The sequence below is a fragment of the Rana temporaria genome, chromosome 12, assembly GCF_905171775.1.
Source record: "Rana temporaria chromosome 12, aRanTem1.1, whole genome shotgun sequence".
Classification (NCBI taxonomy): domain Eukaryota; kingdom Metazoa; phylum Chordata; class Amphibia; order Anura; family Ranidae; genus Rana; species Rana temporaria.
This window is the reverse complement of record NC_053500.1, coordinates 77,046,871-77,063,793: the sequence shown is the minus strand read 5'-3', so window position 1 is coordinate 77,063,793 and position 16,923 is coordinate 77,046,871. Positions and strand designations below refer to the sequence as shown.

At 44.6% G+C, this 16,923-nt stretch overlaps 1 protein-coding gene across 3 annotated transcripts in view; it reads right to left on the bottom strand.

Annotated features, from left to right (window-relative positions):
- TRMT1L (tRNA methyltransferase 1 like) overlaps positions 1 to 16,923 on the bottom strand; it is a 281,542-nt gene that overhangs the window by 250,376 nt on the left and 14,243 nt on the right. For all 3 annotated transcript variants that reach the window (XM_040331221.1, XM_040331220.1, XM_040331222.1), the window contains exons 2-4: positions 14,886 to 15,067; positions 9,801 to 9,899; positions 3,331 to 3,429 (exon numbers count right to left, since the gene is read on the bottom strand). In XM_040331221.1, the coding sequence (XP_040187155.1) occupies positions 3,331 to 3,429; positions 9,801 to 9,899; positions 14,886 to 14,955 (268 nt within the window). In that variant the 5' untranslated portion in view covers positions 14,956 to 15,067. The remainder of the gene's footprint in view (positions 1 to 3,330; positions 3,430 to 9,800; positions 9,900 to 14,885; positions 15,068 to 16,923) is intronic.

Here is a 16,923-nt window from a genome sequence, read left to right as displayed (position 1 = left end):
TATTTCAGAGCAGTGGTCGTCCACTTCAATATAAAGCTGGATTGTAGATGCGCGAGTTGTGAATGCGGTATCCTACACCCATCGCCTCTGATTTAGCAAAATTGATTTTCAAATTGGAAAGCGTCCCATACGTTGTGAATTCCCATAGCAGATTTGGGAGGGAGACTATGGGAGACATAAGTGAAAACATCAGGTCGTCCGCATACGCCGACAACTTGTGTTGTGTTTGGTTCACCATCACGCCTGAGATGTTAGGGTTCAATTGTACGTAGCACAGGAACGGTTCTAGTGAAAGAGCGAAGAGGAGGGGTAACAGGGGGAATCCCTATCGTGTCCCATTAGTGATCGGGAAAGAGTCTGAGGTCACACCGTTTGCCCTGACTCTAGCCATTGGTGTCGCATATGTCCCCGAGCTCCATCTTACCATATTAATGCCCAGTCCCACATCCAGCAATTGTGCCTATAAAAACAGTTGGCGTTTTAGTGCGGGTGGCCGAATGGAGCAGGTTCAAAACCTTGGTGGTGTTGTCCCTAGCCTCCCTGGTTGGGACAAAGCCCACTTTGTCTAAATGTATCAGATGGGGCAAGTGGGGTTGTAGTCTGGTGACTATAATTTAAGATACGTGTTAAGTAGGGATATGGGTCGGTAGCTCCCGCATTGATTTGGGTCTTTACCTTCCTTAGGGATGGCAGAAATTTGGGCTTGTAGAGTGGTGTCATGCATTGTTCCTCCCTTGGTGAGTCTGTTAAGCAGTCAAACTAGGTGGTCGCCTAGTGCGGGGAGTAGGGTCTTGTAATATTGAAGTGTTAGACCATCCGGTCCGGGGGCTTTCCCTGGTTTGGTACTCCCTATTGCCAGCTGTAACTCTGATAACGTAATGGGTTCCTCTAGGAGTTCCCGTGTCTGTCAGTATGCGTGGGTATACAAGAGGAGGTTATGAAGTCTGTCAAACGTTCTAGAGGAGGTGGTGCCGTGGACAGGTTGTAAAGTGACTCAAAGAGACTTAAATTTGTGTGTAATCTGTCGGGGTAAGGCCACTCTGTCTCGTTGGAGAATGTATATATGGTATGTATGACGGAAGTTTCTGGGCACGCAACGATTGTGCCAGTAGTCTACCACACTTATTGCCCGATTCGTAGACCCTCTTGCGAGAGATCTGCACTGCCGCCTTAGCTTTAAAATTAAGAAGGTCGGTGACCTGCGCTTGTATTGTGTCAAGCACATTTACCAGTGAGTCAGTCGGGGCTTGTTTGTGACTAGTTTCCAGGATCTGTAATTTGCTGAGTAGTGAGCTTAGTTGGGTTGTTCTTAGTTTTTTGATCCGTGCCCGTGTTTTACGAGTACCCAGCGTATCACCGCCTTATGCGCCTCCCAAATCAGGCCTGCATCGTCAGTGTCATCATTAGTGTGAAAATAGTGTGTGATCTCTTTCGTCAAGTCGGCTAACACTTCGGGGTCCTGCAAAAGGCTCTCATTAAGCCTCCACGGCTTTCTTTGACCTCTGTGGAAGTCGATCAGGGCATATCGCAGTGTGACCGGCGCATGATCCGACCAAGTGATGGACCCTATCGAGGTGCCTTTGCCGTACTGAATTTGGCTGTGAGGAATTAGAAAGAAATATATACGCTAGTACGTACGGTGGGGACGAGGATAAAAAGTGTAGTCTCGCCCTCCGGGGTAAAAAGGCGCCAAGCGTCAATCAGCTGTGCTGAATCGAGAGCCAAGTGGAAGGCCCTACGTGTGCCTCGAGCGATGGAGGACTGCCCCGACGAGGTGTCTTCTGTTGGGAGCAAGGGGATATTGAGGTCACCGCCTACAATGAGCAGCCCTTCGTAAAACTTTCGGAGGAGTATTAGGTGTTTTTTGATTAAGGTGTCTTGCTGACTGTTGGCAATAGTCACCTTCACACCACTGATCAGGCCTTTTAGGAACAAAAATCTGCCCGTCGGGTCAGACAGCACATCAGTCAGGGACCCAGATATTTTTGCCAAAATCAGGATAGACTCCTCTAGATTTGGCTTCCGAATAAATAGAGTGGTACACAGTCGGGTAAAATCAATTTTTGCTTTTCCCATCCTCAAGATATGTTGTTGTTACATCTTGTATGTCCTCCTGTATTTGTTTGTAATGCTTTGGCCCAAGTTGGGCCTTAATAAAAATAAAACTATATATTTGAAAAAAAAAAAAAATCTATTTTTGAGAATTGGGAACGTGTTTTCTCGGAAGTGTGTCTCTTGCAATAGAACGATGTCTGCATTTAGGCGTCTCATGTTGTTGAGCAACATCCGTCTCACAAAGGACTTTTTTTAAACGCTTTTTTTGGTTTAATGGACTTCAATAGAGAAGCTGCAGAAAAGCATGTAGTGCATTTTTGTAGCAATTTGCATTTTTTAATCTGCCCAACAGCAAATTGGCTAAAATGCAAAACGCAAATCACAGCAAAATCGCGTGTGCAAAAATGCAAAACACACTGTAGAAACTGATCAAAAGCAAACTGCACAGGTGTGAACCGAGCCTTATGTTGGCCATACAGGTATCAATTTTGGGAAAGAATATTCATATGAAAAATCTTTGTACATTTGCTGAAAGAATGTAATTTGAAAATTTCACTTGCTTTCAACATTCAGTTTTAAAATTAATGTAATTTGTGAACGAAAAACACATAGATGGCCTGAAAATTCCTTTCACCAAGAAGTTTTCTATTCTACGCCTTCGAATTGTCCCATTGCTGTGGTAAAAAAGAACGTTGATTTGACCCCACTAATGATTAGAAAAATCGAACAAACCTTCTTAAAATCAAATTTTTTAATTTTTTTTTGAAGGAAGACATATGCACGGCCAGCATATAATATATTACAGTTCTGTCTGAAAATTGTCAAAACAGTCTTTACATTTTTTTTCCCCTTTAACTAAAAAACATGATCCGACTCTGATATTTACCAGATTCAATCTCTAATAGTATATACAGTATATATCTTCTGTCTGTTAGTCTCCGAGTGGATTAGCGATTTTACTTCCTAACCATATAGTTTGTTATTTATATTTACCACCACATATAGATATTTAAGAATAAATTGCCTTTTTTTTTACTTTGCATATTAAAATTATACACCACACTTTTTTTTTAAGGTTATTATCCGATTAATAGAAACAATAAAATCAGCAAACTAATCGATTATAAAAATAATTATTAGTTGCAGCCCTACAGGGCGGAGAAGAATGTTAAGAGGAAGTACCAGAAAGGAATAAAATTTTACGAGCTTACAAAACCGTTTGGCATGTCATATTAAAATAAAGATATTTAGTCGTTTTAAGTTTTAGGTACCAACCTGTGCCCTCCTGCTCTAGTAGATGTTTTGAGGGTTTCTGCTTTTCACCCTGAGTGTCCATCTCCTGGTTGAGTAGCTCTTCGTGTAAAGAGGTTTCTCCTATGAAATGCAAAAGGAAAATTGTAAACAAATTAAAAATAGGCCAAAATGCCTTACCTTCCTATCACAATTTAGATTAGCAGCAAGAATGGAAAGCGTCATAATGGGGGATTTTAATTATCCAGAAATGGGCAGAGGGAAACGTGCATTCATCTAAGGCCCCGTACACACGACCGAACATGTCTGCTGAAACTGGTGCGCGGACCAATTTTTAGCAGACATGTTCGGTCGTGTGTAGGCCAGAGCGGACAGGATTCCAGCGTACATTTGCCCGCCGGGCCTTTTTCCAGCGGGCAAATATTTCTGAACATGTTTTAAAACATGCCCGCTGGAATCCTGCCCGTCGGACATGTTCGGTCGTCTGTACAGACCTACCGTACATGTCCGAGCGGCCGCCATCCCTCGCATGCGTCGAATGACTTTGGACGCATGCGTGGAAGCATTGAACTGGCAGGGCCGCGCACGACGGCGTCGCCGCGTATCGAGTACGCGCGGATTTCTGTATGATGGTGTGTACAGCCATCATACAGAAATCCCCGGGCAGACATGTACGCTGAAAACGGTCCGGCGGACCGTTTTCATCGTACATGTTTGCCCGTCTGTACAAGGCCTAAGGCTCGCCAGTTCCTAAATGTCTTGCAGGACAAATTTCATGGGTCAGATGGTAGACTCACCAACTAGAAACAAAGCGTTACTAGACCTACTGATCACCAACAATACAGACCTGATCACAGATGTGGAAATAAGGGGAAATTTAGGAGCACACAAATAGGAAACATAAGGGGAATACAAAGACACTGAATTTCAAGAGTGACAACTTCCCTAAACTACGAAACTTGCTAGAAGATATGAATTGGGATAGAATCTTAGAACAAAAAAAAAAAAAAAATGGAGGAGAGATGGTTTTGCTTTAAGAGCATATTAAATAAGGGAATGAGCCAGCGCATCCCATTGGGAAATAAATTTAAAAGAGCGAACAATAATCCTGGATGGCCTAACTCCAATGTAAAGACGCATATAAAAAGAAATGAGACCCGGTCCTAAGCTCCGTGACAGTGGGACCCGATCGCTGCCGGTGTCCCGCGATCGGTCACAGGAGCTGAAGAACGGGGAGAGGTGTGTTTAAACACACATTCCCCGTTCTTCATTGCGTCACGTCCAGCCCTGCCCCCCCTACAGTTTGAAACACATATGAGGTCACACTTAACCCCTACAGCGCCCCCGAGTGGTAAACTCAAACTGCAATTGTAATTTTCACAGTAATCAGTGCATTTTTATAGCACTTTTCGCTGTGAAAATGCCAATGGTCCCAAAAATGTGTCAAAATTGTCCGATGTGTCCGCCATAATGTCGCAGTCATGAAAAAAAAAAAAAAAAACACTGATCGCCGCCATTAGTAGTAAAAAAATAAATAAAAGTGCCATAAAACTATCCCCTATTTGTAAACACTATAAATTTTGCGCAAACCAATCGATAAACGCTTATTGCGATTTTCTTTACCAAAAATAGGTAGAATACGTATCGGCCTAAACTGAGGAAAAAAAATGTTCTTTTTTTGGGATATTTATTTTAGCAAAAAGTAAAAAATATTGCATTTTTTCAAAATTGTCGCTCCATTTTTGTTTATAGAGCAAAATATAAAAACCGCAGAGGTGATCAAATACCACTAAAATAAAGCTCTATTTGTGGGAAAAAAAGGACACCAATTTTGTTTGGGAGCCACGTCGCACGACCGCGCAATTGTCAGTTAAAGCGACGCAGTGCCGAATCACAAAAAGGGGCAATGGTCCTGCATAATTCGTCCGGGTCTTAAGTGGTTAAAGGCTCTGTGTCCCGTGGTGTAGGAAAAGGTTGGGACAAGCTCAACATTTGCAGGAAGTCAAGCTTTCCATACAACCTCAGCTACCTATATTTTTGAATCTACTGTAACCACTTGGAACCCCCGGCATTGTAAAATGACGGGCACAAGGTGGCTCTACAATGCCGGGAGGACGTTGTAACGGAATGACCCGGGACAAACAGAGACTTTGTGAGGATGGAGGATACTCCTGTGTCAGCGTCACTGATAACTCTTGGGTCTGAGTCCACTCTGTGCCCTTTGGGCATGGAGTGGCAAGTGAATCGTAATTCATGGATTACATGAGATTTGACATCACGGACAGTTCATATTGCAGGATCTTGAGAGACTACAAGATGTTGGTTAATTGTGACCCCAACCAGTCAATATTCTATGACTCATTTCTATAATTAGTCTAGTGACATGCTAATTGCGTCAGGGCCTGGGAGACAGTCCATTGTCCTTGTGTAAAGGTGTTGTAACGGACAGGTGTTAATCCCAGGTCTGCTCCCAGAACTCTAATTATGCATACTAAAGACTGCTTATGTGTGATAACCCTGTCTACAATCTATTGATGCTCAGAGGTGTCAAGCGGTATGCAGAGACGGAGTGGGTGAAGGTTTTTGTTGTTAGTAATTGAGGAATGTTTAGTAATTAGCCTTAGTGTGTGATTAGGGGGGGGGGGCAGTTTGATTGTTCCTGTAAATTCTGTGACCTGTTGTACTATATAAAAAGCTGAGAAGAAATCATTAAAGTGTCATTACATTTGGAACAAGTACAGAGCTGCGTGTCTCGTCTTGATTCTGGGAAAATGGGATGCCTGCTGGTCTGTCTGTGTGTCAGATGAGCTGTTGTCGTGGATGGAAGGTCGTAAACGGTGGTGACCGTTACAGTGGTGGCACAGCAGTGGGATAATTCCATCGCTTAAAGGACGGCGACAAGGACACAGGACGATGGAGACGCTGTATGAACGGCTGAAGCTCTCTTCCCTCAAGGACTTACTGGAGAGCCGGGGCAGATCGGCCTGCAACCGTAAGAGAAGGGACATTATCGCACAACTTGTCGAAATGGATAGAGCTGAGAGGCCCAGCGTAACAGACAGGACACCCGATGAAGAGTTTTGGGACCGGGCTGTTAGACGTGGACTGGCACAGTATGGACCTAATCCTCCACCGGAGATCATAGACCGGGTTATAGCGGCTGTGGATGCCACTTGGCTAGAGCAAAGAGGTGCTGCAGCAGCAGAAGTCACAGCAGCACCAACTGAAGAGAGGGGAGAGGTACAGATGCCAGTCACCATGGAAGTGGAGTTCCAGGGAGCCGGGGCAATTGGCCCCTCTCCCCAGCAACAAGCTGTGGTGGTAAAGCATTTACTCCCAGCTGAATCTCTGGCGGCAGGGCAGGATGCTACTGGCTGCGGCACACAACTGCAGCTTGAGCTGACATCGGGGGATGGGACTGTGGTCTCCCCCCAAAGCGACCCAGCAGAAGAGCTGGCAACAGAGCAGAGCGCCACAAGCCTCTGCTCTCACCTAGCAGGAGAGGGAGTTCCTGTGGGAGTGGATGGGACTGTGGTCTCCACTCCAAGCGACCCAGCAGAAGAGCTGGCAACAGAGCAGAGTGCCACAAGCCTCTGCTCTCTACTAATGGAAGAGGGAGTTCCTGGGGCAGTGGATGGGACTGTGGTCTCCACTGACACAACCCCAGAAAATGGTGCGTCACCGAGACAGGAGGATGTCGGCTTGGCTTTGCAAGCATCAGGGGTTTTTCTACCACCAGTGGATGGGACTTCAGTCTCCACTGGTATACCCCAGGGATGGGGGGCAGTTGGCCCAGATCCCCAGCAGCATGAGGAACTGAGCCCAGTCACCCTGTCTTCTCTCCAGCGGCTGAAAGGACTCCAGGGAGAAGGGCCAGTCCAGGCCTCTCCCCAGCGGCAGGCAGATTCTCTGAGAGAGACAGAGGTTGGTTGGGTGAGTAATGCTCTGTTTGGAGCCATTTATTTGGGGTACGGTATGGATACCAGCATTGGAGGACTGGATCTACTGACTGACTTCGGAGTCAACCTGTTCGGGGTCTCCTCCTGTGTCAGTCTCCCACCGAAAGGGGAGAGATGTAACGGAATGACCCGGGACAAACAGAGACTTTGTGAGGATGGAGGATACTCCTGTGTCAGCGTCACTGATAACTCTTGGGTCTGAGTCCACTCTGTGCCCTTTGGGCATGGAGTGGCAAGTGAATCGTAATTCATGGATTACATGAGATTTGACATCACGGACAGTTCATATTGCAGGATCTTGAGAGACTACAAGATGTTGGTTAATTGTGACCCCAACCAGTCAATATTCTATGACTCATTTCTATAATTAGTCTAGTGACATGCTAATTGCGTCAGGGCCTGGGAGACAGTCCATTGTCCTTGTGTAAAGGTGTTGTAACGGACAGGTGTTAATCCCAGGTCTGCTCCCAGAACTCTAATTATGCATACTAAAGACTGCTTATGTGTGATAACCCTGTCTACAATCTATTGATGCTCAGAGGTGTCAAGCGGTATGCAGAGACGGAGTGGGTGAAGGTTTTTGTTGTTAGTAATTGAGGAATGTTTAGTAATTAGCCTTAGTGTGTGATTAGGGGGGGGGGCAGTTTGATTGTTCCTGTAAATTCTGTGACCTGTTGTACTATATAAAAAGCTGAGAAGAAATCATTAAAGTGTCATTACATTTGGAACAAGTACAGAGCTGCGTGTCTCGTCTTGATTCTGGGAAAATGGGATGCCTGCTGGTCTGTCTGTGTGTCAGATGAGCTGTTGTCGTGGATGGAAGGTCGTAAACGGTGGTGACCGTTACAGACGTCTATTGACGTCCTCGGCTCCGCCGGCCATTGGGGGGGCACGCGAGCGCCAGCAGCGAGTCACTGCGGTGCCGATGCGCATGCCTGGCGGCCACGATGTCCGCCAGGCGGCCACGATTGGACGTTACACAGGACAGGACAGACAAGGACGTGGATCTGTGTGTATAAACACACAGATCCACGTCCTGTCAGGGAGAGGAGACCGATGCTGTGTCCCTTGTACATTAGGGACACAGATCGGTCACCTCCACCTGTCAGTCCCCTCCACCCACAGTTAGAATCACTAGTAGGGAACACATTTAACCCCTTCCTTGCCCCCTAGTGTTAACCCCTTCCCTGCCAGTCACATTTATACAGTAATCAGTGCATATTTATAGCACCGTTCGCTGTATAAATGTGAATGTTTCCAAAAATATGTCAAAAGTGTCTGATGTGTCTGCCATAATGTCGCAGTCACAATAAAAAAAAAATTCTAGTAAAAAAAAAAAATATATATAAAAAAAAGAAATATAATTCTGTCCCCTATTTTTTAGGCGCTAATAACTTTCGTGCAAACCAATCACTATACGCTTATTGCTATTTTTTTTACCAAAATTATGTAGAAGAATACGTATCGGCCTAAACTGAGAAAAAAAAAGTAAAAAATAGTGTTTTTTTTTTGTTTTTTTTTAATTCACTGTTTTTCTTTTTTTTCCCCCCACAAAGTTGTCAAATTAGCAGGTTATTTCTATCTCATGATTGGACTGCATTACCCCATAAACAAAAACACCAGAGCGCAGGAATTTTTTTTGTATTTTTTTGTATTATTTCTCACACACAGCATATGCATACCACAAATTACACCCCAAAACACATTCTGCTATTACTCCGGAGTATGGTGATACCACATGTATGAGACTTTTACACAGAGTGGTCACATACAGAGGCCCAACATGCAGGGAGCACCTTCAGGCGTTCTGGAGCATAAATTACACAATTACACTTTTGAATTTGTAATTTTTTTCAAATTTTTTTGGGAAAATGTGGAAAGAGAATGAAAACGCATTTTTTTTAAACACAAAGTTGTCAATTTATACAATATTTCTAACACATAGCATGTACATACCAAAAATGACACCCCAAAATAGATTCTCCTACTCCTCCTGAGTATGGCGATACCACATGTGGGAGACTTTTCCACAGCCGAGTATGGCTGGGGGCGGATGGGATGGCCGAGCATGGATGGATAAGTATCAAAGGGGTGGCCTAGCGTGGAAGGAGGGATGGCCGAGCGTGGAAGGAGGGATGGCCGAGCGTGGAAGGAGGGATGGCTGGGATGAGTGCTGCAGTTGTCACTAAGCAGCGCTGTGGGCACTACACATCCAGTCCACAACGCTGCTGCATCCGATCTCTGCGCTCACACTGTACATAGAGGAGAGAGAGGAACCCGACATGACACCGGTTTGTTTACATGTGATCGCTCCGTCACGGATACACCTATGTGCGCGCAACAAGGGGAGGACGTCAATGGACGCCCTCCCAGAGTTATCAAGCCGCACTGTAGCCATCATTCGGCTATAGTGCGGTCAGCAAGTGGTTAAGAGTAAGTACCAGAAAGGAACAACATTTTACGATCTTACAAAAACAATTTTGCGTGTCATATTAAAATAATGATATTTAGTAGTATTAAGTTGTAGGTACCAACCTGCACCAGCCTGCTTTAAAAAGTGCTTTGTGGGTTGCTGCTCTTCAACCTGAGTATCCATCTCCTGGTTGCATAGCTCATCATTTAATGATGTTTCTCCTATGAAATTCAAAAAGAAAATTGTAAACAAAATTTAAAAATAGGCCAAAAAGCTTTACACATTGAAAAAAATATTTCTCTCCAACCAAAAATTATTTTAAAAAAAAATGTCAACTTTACACAAATACATTTATGACTTGGGCCCCTTTTACACATACGGACCGTATGTTCGCTTTTTCATCCATCCGTTTACGGAGGAAAAAGGGACATACATGTATCCCTATGAGATAGCGGGTGTCAGCGGATGAACATCTCATCGGTGTCCGCTATGCTCCGATTCTGCAGACGGAGAAAAATCCTATTTTTCCCTATCCATCTGCAGAGCGGATTGGGTGAACACGGACAGATGGTCCGTGTCCATCCGATCCCCCCATAGGGGAGAGCGGAGATCTGACAGGGCGGTCCCTGCACGGTGTGCAGGGACCGCCCTGTCATTTGCCGGCTCAGCGGGGATCAAACGGAGCGATCCCTGCTGAGCAAGTGGGTGACACATGTACAGATCCTGACCGAATCTGTACATGTGAAAGGGGCCTTATTCTTATTTTTCTTCTGGAAACACAAAAGTTGTTGTATCAAGATCATCAGATTTCTCTTGAAACCACATGTTAAACCAGAACGTTGACTATAAGAAAACACTTACAGGGACAATTGGAAGCAAAAATAAAAGCCTTCCTATGCCATCACATTTTCAGCCAACTTTGTGCAGCCAACATTTTCTCTTAGTCTCCGAACTCCAATGCCGCGTACACATGACTGTGTGCATGCTCCATCGGACATTTGCTGTCGGAATTTCTGACAACAAATGTTTAAAAGCTGGTTTTCAATTTTTCCGACAACAAAAGTTCTTGTCGAAAATTCCGACGCACAAAAATCCACGCATGGGTCGGAATCAAGCAGAAGAGCCGCACTGTATATTGAACTTCATTTTTCTCGGCTCATAGTACGTCACCGCATTCTTGACTTTCGGAATTTCCAACATTTGTGTGACCGTGTGTATGCAAGTTTGAGCCAACATCTGTTTAGATGCATTAGTTTAGATTGAAAATCCCCATTCAGAAGGCCAATGAGAAAATCTCAATAGCAGCTTTTAAAAAACATGTATACTGTGCCTAAGGTGAAGCACAAGTCAGACAAGATGCAGACAGATGACAAAAGGAGTGGAAGGAAAGAAGTAATGATTAGACACACGGATAACAAGTAGGAATCAGGATCTAGAGTTCACCTCACCTGAAACAGCCCCCTATTTTCCAGCTACTTCTCTCATTCTGCACCCTTAATAACAGTATGTGCATAAGCTCTGAATTATCTGGCAACCTAAAAATGAAGAGCTACTCTGAGACTCTCGCAGAGTGTGGTCAAGTGGCCAAATCTCAAGCACCTGTATACACATAAATTAAAACAGCTGACAACATACATTGATCAGCCATATTGCCACTGACAGGTAAATGTAGGATATATTAGGCAGCTTTCCTCAGTTTAGGCCCATACATATTCTTCTACTTTTTTTTTTTTTTTTTTTTTTTTTTACCAAAAATATCGCAATAAGAGTTTATTGATTGGTTTGCGCAAAAGTTATAGCGTCTACAAAATATGGGATAGTTTTATGGCATTTTTATAAAAAAATGTTTACTAGTAATGGCGGTGATCAGCGATTTTTATCGTAACTGCGACATTATGGCGGACACATCGGACACTTCTAACACTATTTTGGGACCATAGTCCGTTTTTCAGCGATCAGTGCTTTAACAATGCACGGATTACTGTGAAAATGACACTGGCAGTGAAGGGATTAACCTGTAGGGGGCACTGAAGGGGTCAAGTGTGACCGATTGAGTGATTCTTACTGTGTTGGGGCGTGGCTTGGGGTGTCACGTCACTGTTGACGGTTGGCAAGCAGTTAAAGTGGAGGTCCACCCTAAAAAAAAAAAAAAGGGCAAAAAAAAAAAAATTATGCTTACCTGAAAAGGCTGTTAAAAGGCAGATCGTCCTAATCTGCCACTTCCTCGTCCGCGGTAAGGTTTTGTGTTCTCCTCCTCACGTTGCCTCATGGGAAACACAGGATGGTGTGCCCATTCACAAAAAGCCGTGCGACTCGCACATGCGCAGTAGGAAACCGTTTCCCTTAGTGAGGAAGGAGGCGTTGGGATCCGGTCTGAGGGGCGGTCGACATCGCGGGCAACCTGGACAGGTAAGTGTGCTTATTAAAAGTCAGCAGCAACAGTGTTTGTAGCTGCTGACTTTAAATTTTTTATTTTTACCGCCGGACGTCCGCTTTAAGCAACCACATTCGTAGGACTCTGTCCTTTACTGGCTGCCCTTCAGATTGCGGGCATGACCTATAAGTGGGGGTTCACCTTCAGCTTGCAAGTCACCAAAGATGGCCAACAGATCACGCTGAGGAATAAAGATGACCCCCCATGTTTCCTTTCCTCGCTGGGACTGGAGCCAGTTGATCTTCCAGATTGGCGCTGTACTCCTCCCAATACCTCGGCTCCCTGTGAGATCTAAAGGCCGGTCACGGGGCCATAAGAGACCTTCCTCTGGTTCTTCATCTGTGAGAGATTGATATGCTCCTATAATTTCTCCTCGATTCATGCACCTTTGGACCCAGCTCTAACCTAATGGTGCCAGCCTTGCCCAAATCCTCTGGACCTCAGTTTTGGTTTGCTTGTACATGGTGCAACTATGAGGGACCTGGCAATTTCATTTTGGTGCCTTTGTTTTGTTCTCATATTGCTCCATATTTTCACTGGCTGGACTACAGTAGCGAACACTTGTTACCCCTGCTTTATTGAACTTCTGTAATCTATGCGAGCGGAACGCAAGCTCCTTTGTGCTGGTTCACGTTTCCCACAAAGGCCTAACCAATTTAGGTGTATATCCCTTTGGGGTGCTGGGCTTCGGCCTGGGGATCCCTCCTAGCGGAGTTTTTCATGCTGAACCTAAGGTTGACTCAGGTATCGGACCTGTTCAAACTTATCCAAAAATCTTATCTGCTGAACAGTTTATTTGTTTCATCTTTCCCCAGGATGCAACTTAGCCAACACCCTCAAACCGTACACGATAGTGCTGACCGGCCTTTTGCTTGCTGCTCTAGTTTATCTTACAATGTTCGGGGTTTCTGCCCTCCTCATAACACAGTAAACTATGGCTTGCGCTCAAAAAAATTGAGGGCTCAGGTGTCATTTCTGTGTCCCCCATTAGATAGCCATTACTTTTCTGGGGACAACCTGAAATTTGGGGTTCTCTTTTACTTTCACTGATAATTCTAAACAGGAATAATAGAGAGGGTGAATCTGGCTTACACAATGGCACAGACAGCAATAAAAACCTAATACGGGTTCTAATCCCTCTCCACTCTGTCCAAATTGAAACAAAAAAATAAATACATTTTGCCTTTATTTATATTTTAACTTTTTAAGAGACAGCAGAAGATATAAAAAACAAACAAAAAAAATGAGCCTTTTATACTTGCCGTTTTCCTATAAGAGATTTTCCTCACTTGTCCTGGTCACAACATTGTAACTCTGGACATTACACACATTAAAATCTCCAACTGTGACACAGATAGCAGTAAAAGCTGACAGGGGTTATAACCTTACCCCAATCTAAAGTCTTGGTGTTGCCGATTTGTTTATTTCCCACTAGATGTACACAGAAGGCGAAACAAGCCCGATAAAGATTTCTACCCTTCCCAACTCCAAACCCTTTTTTTGTTTATGTACCATTTTAAAGTGAACCCATACCCAATTTTAAGCTTTTTAGTACTACTTAACAACAGTCATATTTTGGAGTTTGCTTATAGTTTTGTTTTGATGACAAATGGGGTTTGTTTTTGTTGAGACAGAGGCAGAATACCTTAGGATATGGAATTCTGTAGGGTAGATGGAAGTCTGAAGAACCAACATCACTTCCTCCAAAGTAGGAGAGGGCTGGGTTTAACTGGACAGAGAAGGAACCTACACATACTTGCTCCACGTGTTCTCCAAACTCTCCTGTTGTGGCTCTACCTTTAAAGGGGTTGTAAGGGTTTATGTTTTTTCATCTCAATGCATCCTATGCATTAAGGTGAAAAAACACCTCGCTGTCACAGCCCCCCTCCCCCCGTTTTACTTACCTGAGCCTGTTCACCTGCTGTGCACTTCCCCCCGGCATCCTCTGGCTTGCGCTACGGTCAATCACATCCAATGACGCGGCCGCTGGGGGCGGGACCGAGTCAAACTCTGTGTCTATGGGCGCAGCATGGAAGACAGGGAGCACGCCCGCAAGCTAACCCCCTCAGGATAGAGCTTCCCAGAGGGGGTTAGCTATTGCAGGGAGGAGCCTAGACAGCCTCCGAGGGACCCCAAAACAGGAAGATCGGGGCCACTCCGTGCAAAACCAACTGCACAGTGGAGGTAAGTATGACACGTATGTTATGTAAAAAAAAAAAATTAAACCTTTACAACCCCTCTAACCCTCATTCCTTTCTGTCAATTAGCATGGATCATTCCAAAATGGGGATACATTTTAAGTTGTATGGGGTAGTGTTAATTTAGTCGATTAAAACAACCAAAACATTTTAGTCGACTAAAATATGACCAAAACAATTGAGATGACCAAATGCCATTTTAGTAAAAAAACTAAGACTAAAACTAAATTGAAATTTGACGTCAAAATTAACACTGGTAATGCATGTTCATACCTCTATACCATAAATAACAACATTTTTTTCACTCCAGCTGTATATAATGATTTTGACATTGTAGAGAAATGTTAACTAATGCATTACAATTACACCCATTTTAGACGACTAAAATGTACTGGAGATTTTAGTCGACTAAATACGACTAAAACTATTGCAGAAGACTAAAATGGGACTAAAACTAAAATACCATTTTAAGACTAAGACTAAAACTTAATCAAAATTTGATGCCAAAATTACCACTGGTATGGGGTTTAATGAGCACCTAATTTCAGCGCTGCTATAAAACAACAAAAACTTACTTTGTAAAAGATTGCACTTGGCGGTAGCTTCTGGCTCCAGTATTGATTCTTCTTTAAGATTCTCCATCATTTACATAAAAATGAGTGCAAGACAAACAACAAGTCTTGAAGATCCCTCAATATTGTCATCTGCAACAGGTACAAGTCAACAAAGATGGAAGTGCACCTCTTTTCAAAGATCTCTGCAAACAAAAAAAAATATCCACCGCTTACACAACCTATATGTAATTGTTAAATTTATTTTCAAAATTGTAAAGTCATCCTGTGCTAATAAACGTTTTGCTGCAGGGGTGCGGTGTGGAAGGGCTTACCATAACTCAAAATTATCCATGTATCCATTTTTGAACACCCATGAGTGAAATGTAAAACCAATCTTTATACGGTATACTCAGGCCATTTTGGGCCTTAGCCCCGTTTACCAAATCCGATTACAGCCTAGCAATATTCTCAAAAACCCTATGAGCTTAACCACTTCAGCCCCGGACCATATTGCTGGTCAATGACCGGGCCACTTTTTGCGATTCGTCACTGCGTCACTTTAACTGACAATTTCGGTCGTGCGACGTGGCTCCCAAACAAAATTGGCGTCCTTTTTTTCCCACAAATATAGCTTTATTTTGGCGGTATTTGATCACTTCTGCGGTTTTTAGTTTTTGCGCTATAAACAAAAATAGAGCAACAATTTAAAAAAAAATATATATATTTTTTACTATAATAAATATCCCCCAAAAATATATACCGTATAAAACTATTTTTTTCCTCAGTTTAGGCCGATACGTATTCTTCTACATATTTTTCGTAAAAAAAAACAAAAAAAAACGCCCGTGGATGCCACTCCATCTCCTCGCACATAGAGATTTAGGCCTTCCAAGTGCGATGGAAGATGACTTTCGTGCCCTCAGCAACGGACAGACCTCGGTCCCTTAGCACCTGGCTTTCAATAGCCATGCCGTTAAAGCCAGCAACTTTAAAGCAGGATGAAGTATGGGACCTTGAGATAGAAGGTCCTCCCGTATTGGCAGCCGCCAGGGTGCATCCGCCACCAGGCGCACAAGGTCGGCGTACCAAGGATGCTGGGGCCAATCCGGAGCGATTAGAATCACGGGGATCCCCTCGGTCTCCACTCTGCGGAGTAGACGAGGAAGTAACTTCAGGGGGGGAAAAGGCATAAATTAGCCGATACTGACCCCACGGGCCACCAACGTTTCTGACGCGTCTGCCCAGGGATCTCTGGACCTGGCCACGAACCTCGACACCTTCTGATTGAGTCGAGAAGCCAGGCGATCCACATCCGGTGTGCCCCACCTCCGGCAAAGGAGTTGAAACACCTCCGGATGCAATGGCCATTAACCTTGGTCCAGCATCTGGCGACTTAGGTAGTCCGCCTGCCAGTTTTCTACACCCGGAATGTAAACGGCTGAGAGAGCCAGGACGCTTCTTTCTACCCACTTTAGGATGTTAGCGACCTCCGACGCCGCAGCCAAGCTCCTCGTTCCCCCCTGATGGTTGACATAAGCCACCCGCTGTGGCGCTGTCCGACTGAATCCTGACAGGATGCCCTTGAAGCCCCTGCGACCACTCGAAGAGACTCAGCCTGATCGCCCGAAGTTCCAGGACGTTGATCAGCAGTAGGGACTCTTCTGGGGTCCAGCAGCTCTGAGCCGACTAAGCCCCCCAAACTCCCCCCAGCCGGTCAGGCTGGCGTCCGTCATGATAACAGTCCAATGGAAGGGGAGGAACGACTTTCCGGACTGAAAAGCCGGGGATTTCAGCCACCAACTCTTAGAGGCCTTGACCAGGTGACTTACCTAAATCTGACGATCCAGAGACAACAGAGATTTGTTCCATTTGGACAGGGTCTCCTTCTGCAAGACTCGAGTGTGGAATTGGGTATACGGTACTGCTCGAAGGAGGCCACCATGAGGCCCAGGACTCGCATGCAAAAACATTGAGACGACCACTTGCGGGATGCTAACAATTTCACTACCGACTGGAGTGTCCAAAGAAAGAAAGACCTTCTCCTGCGAGGAGTCCAGGA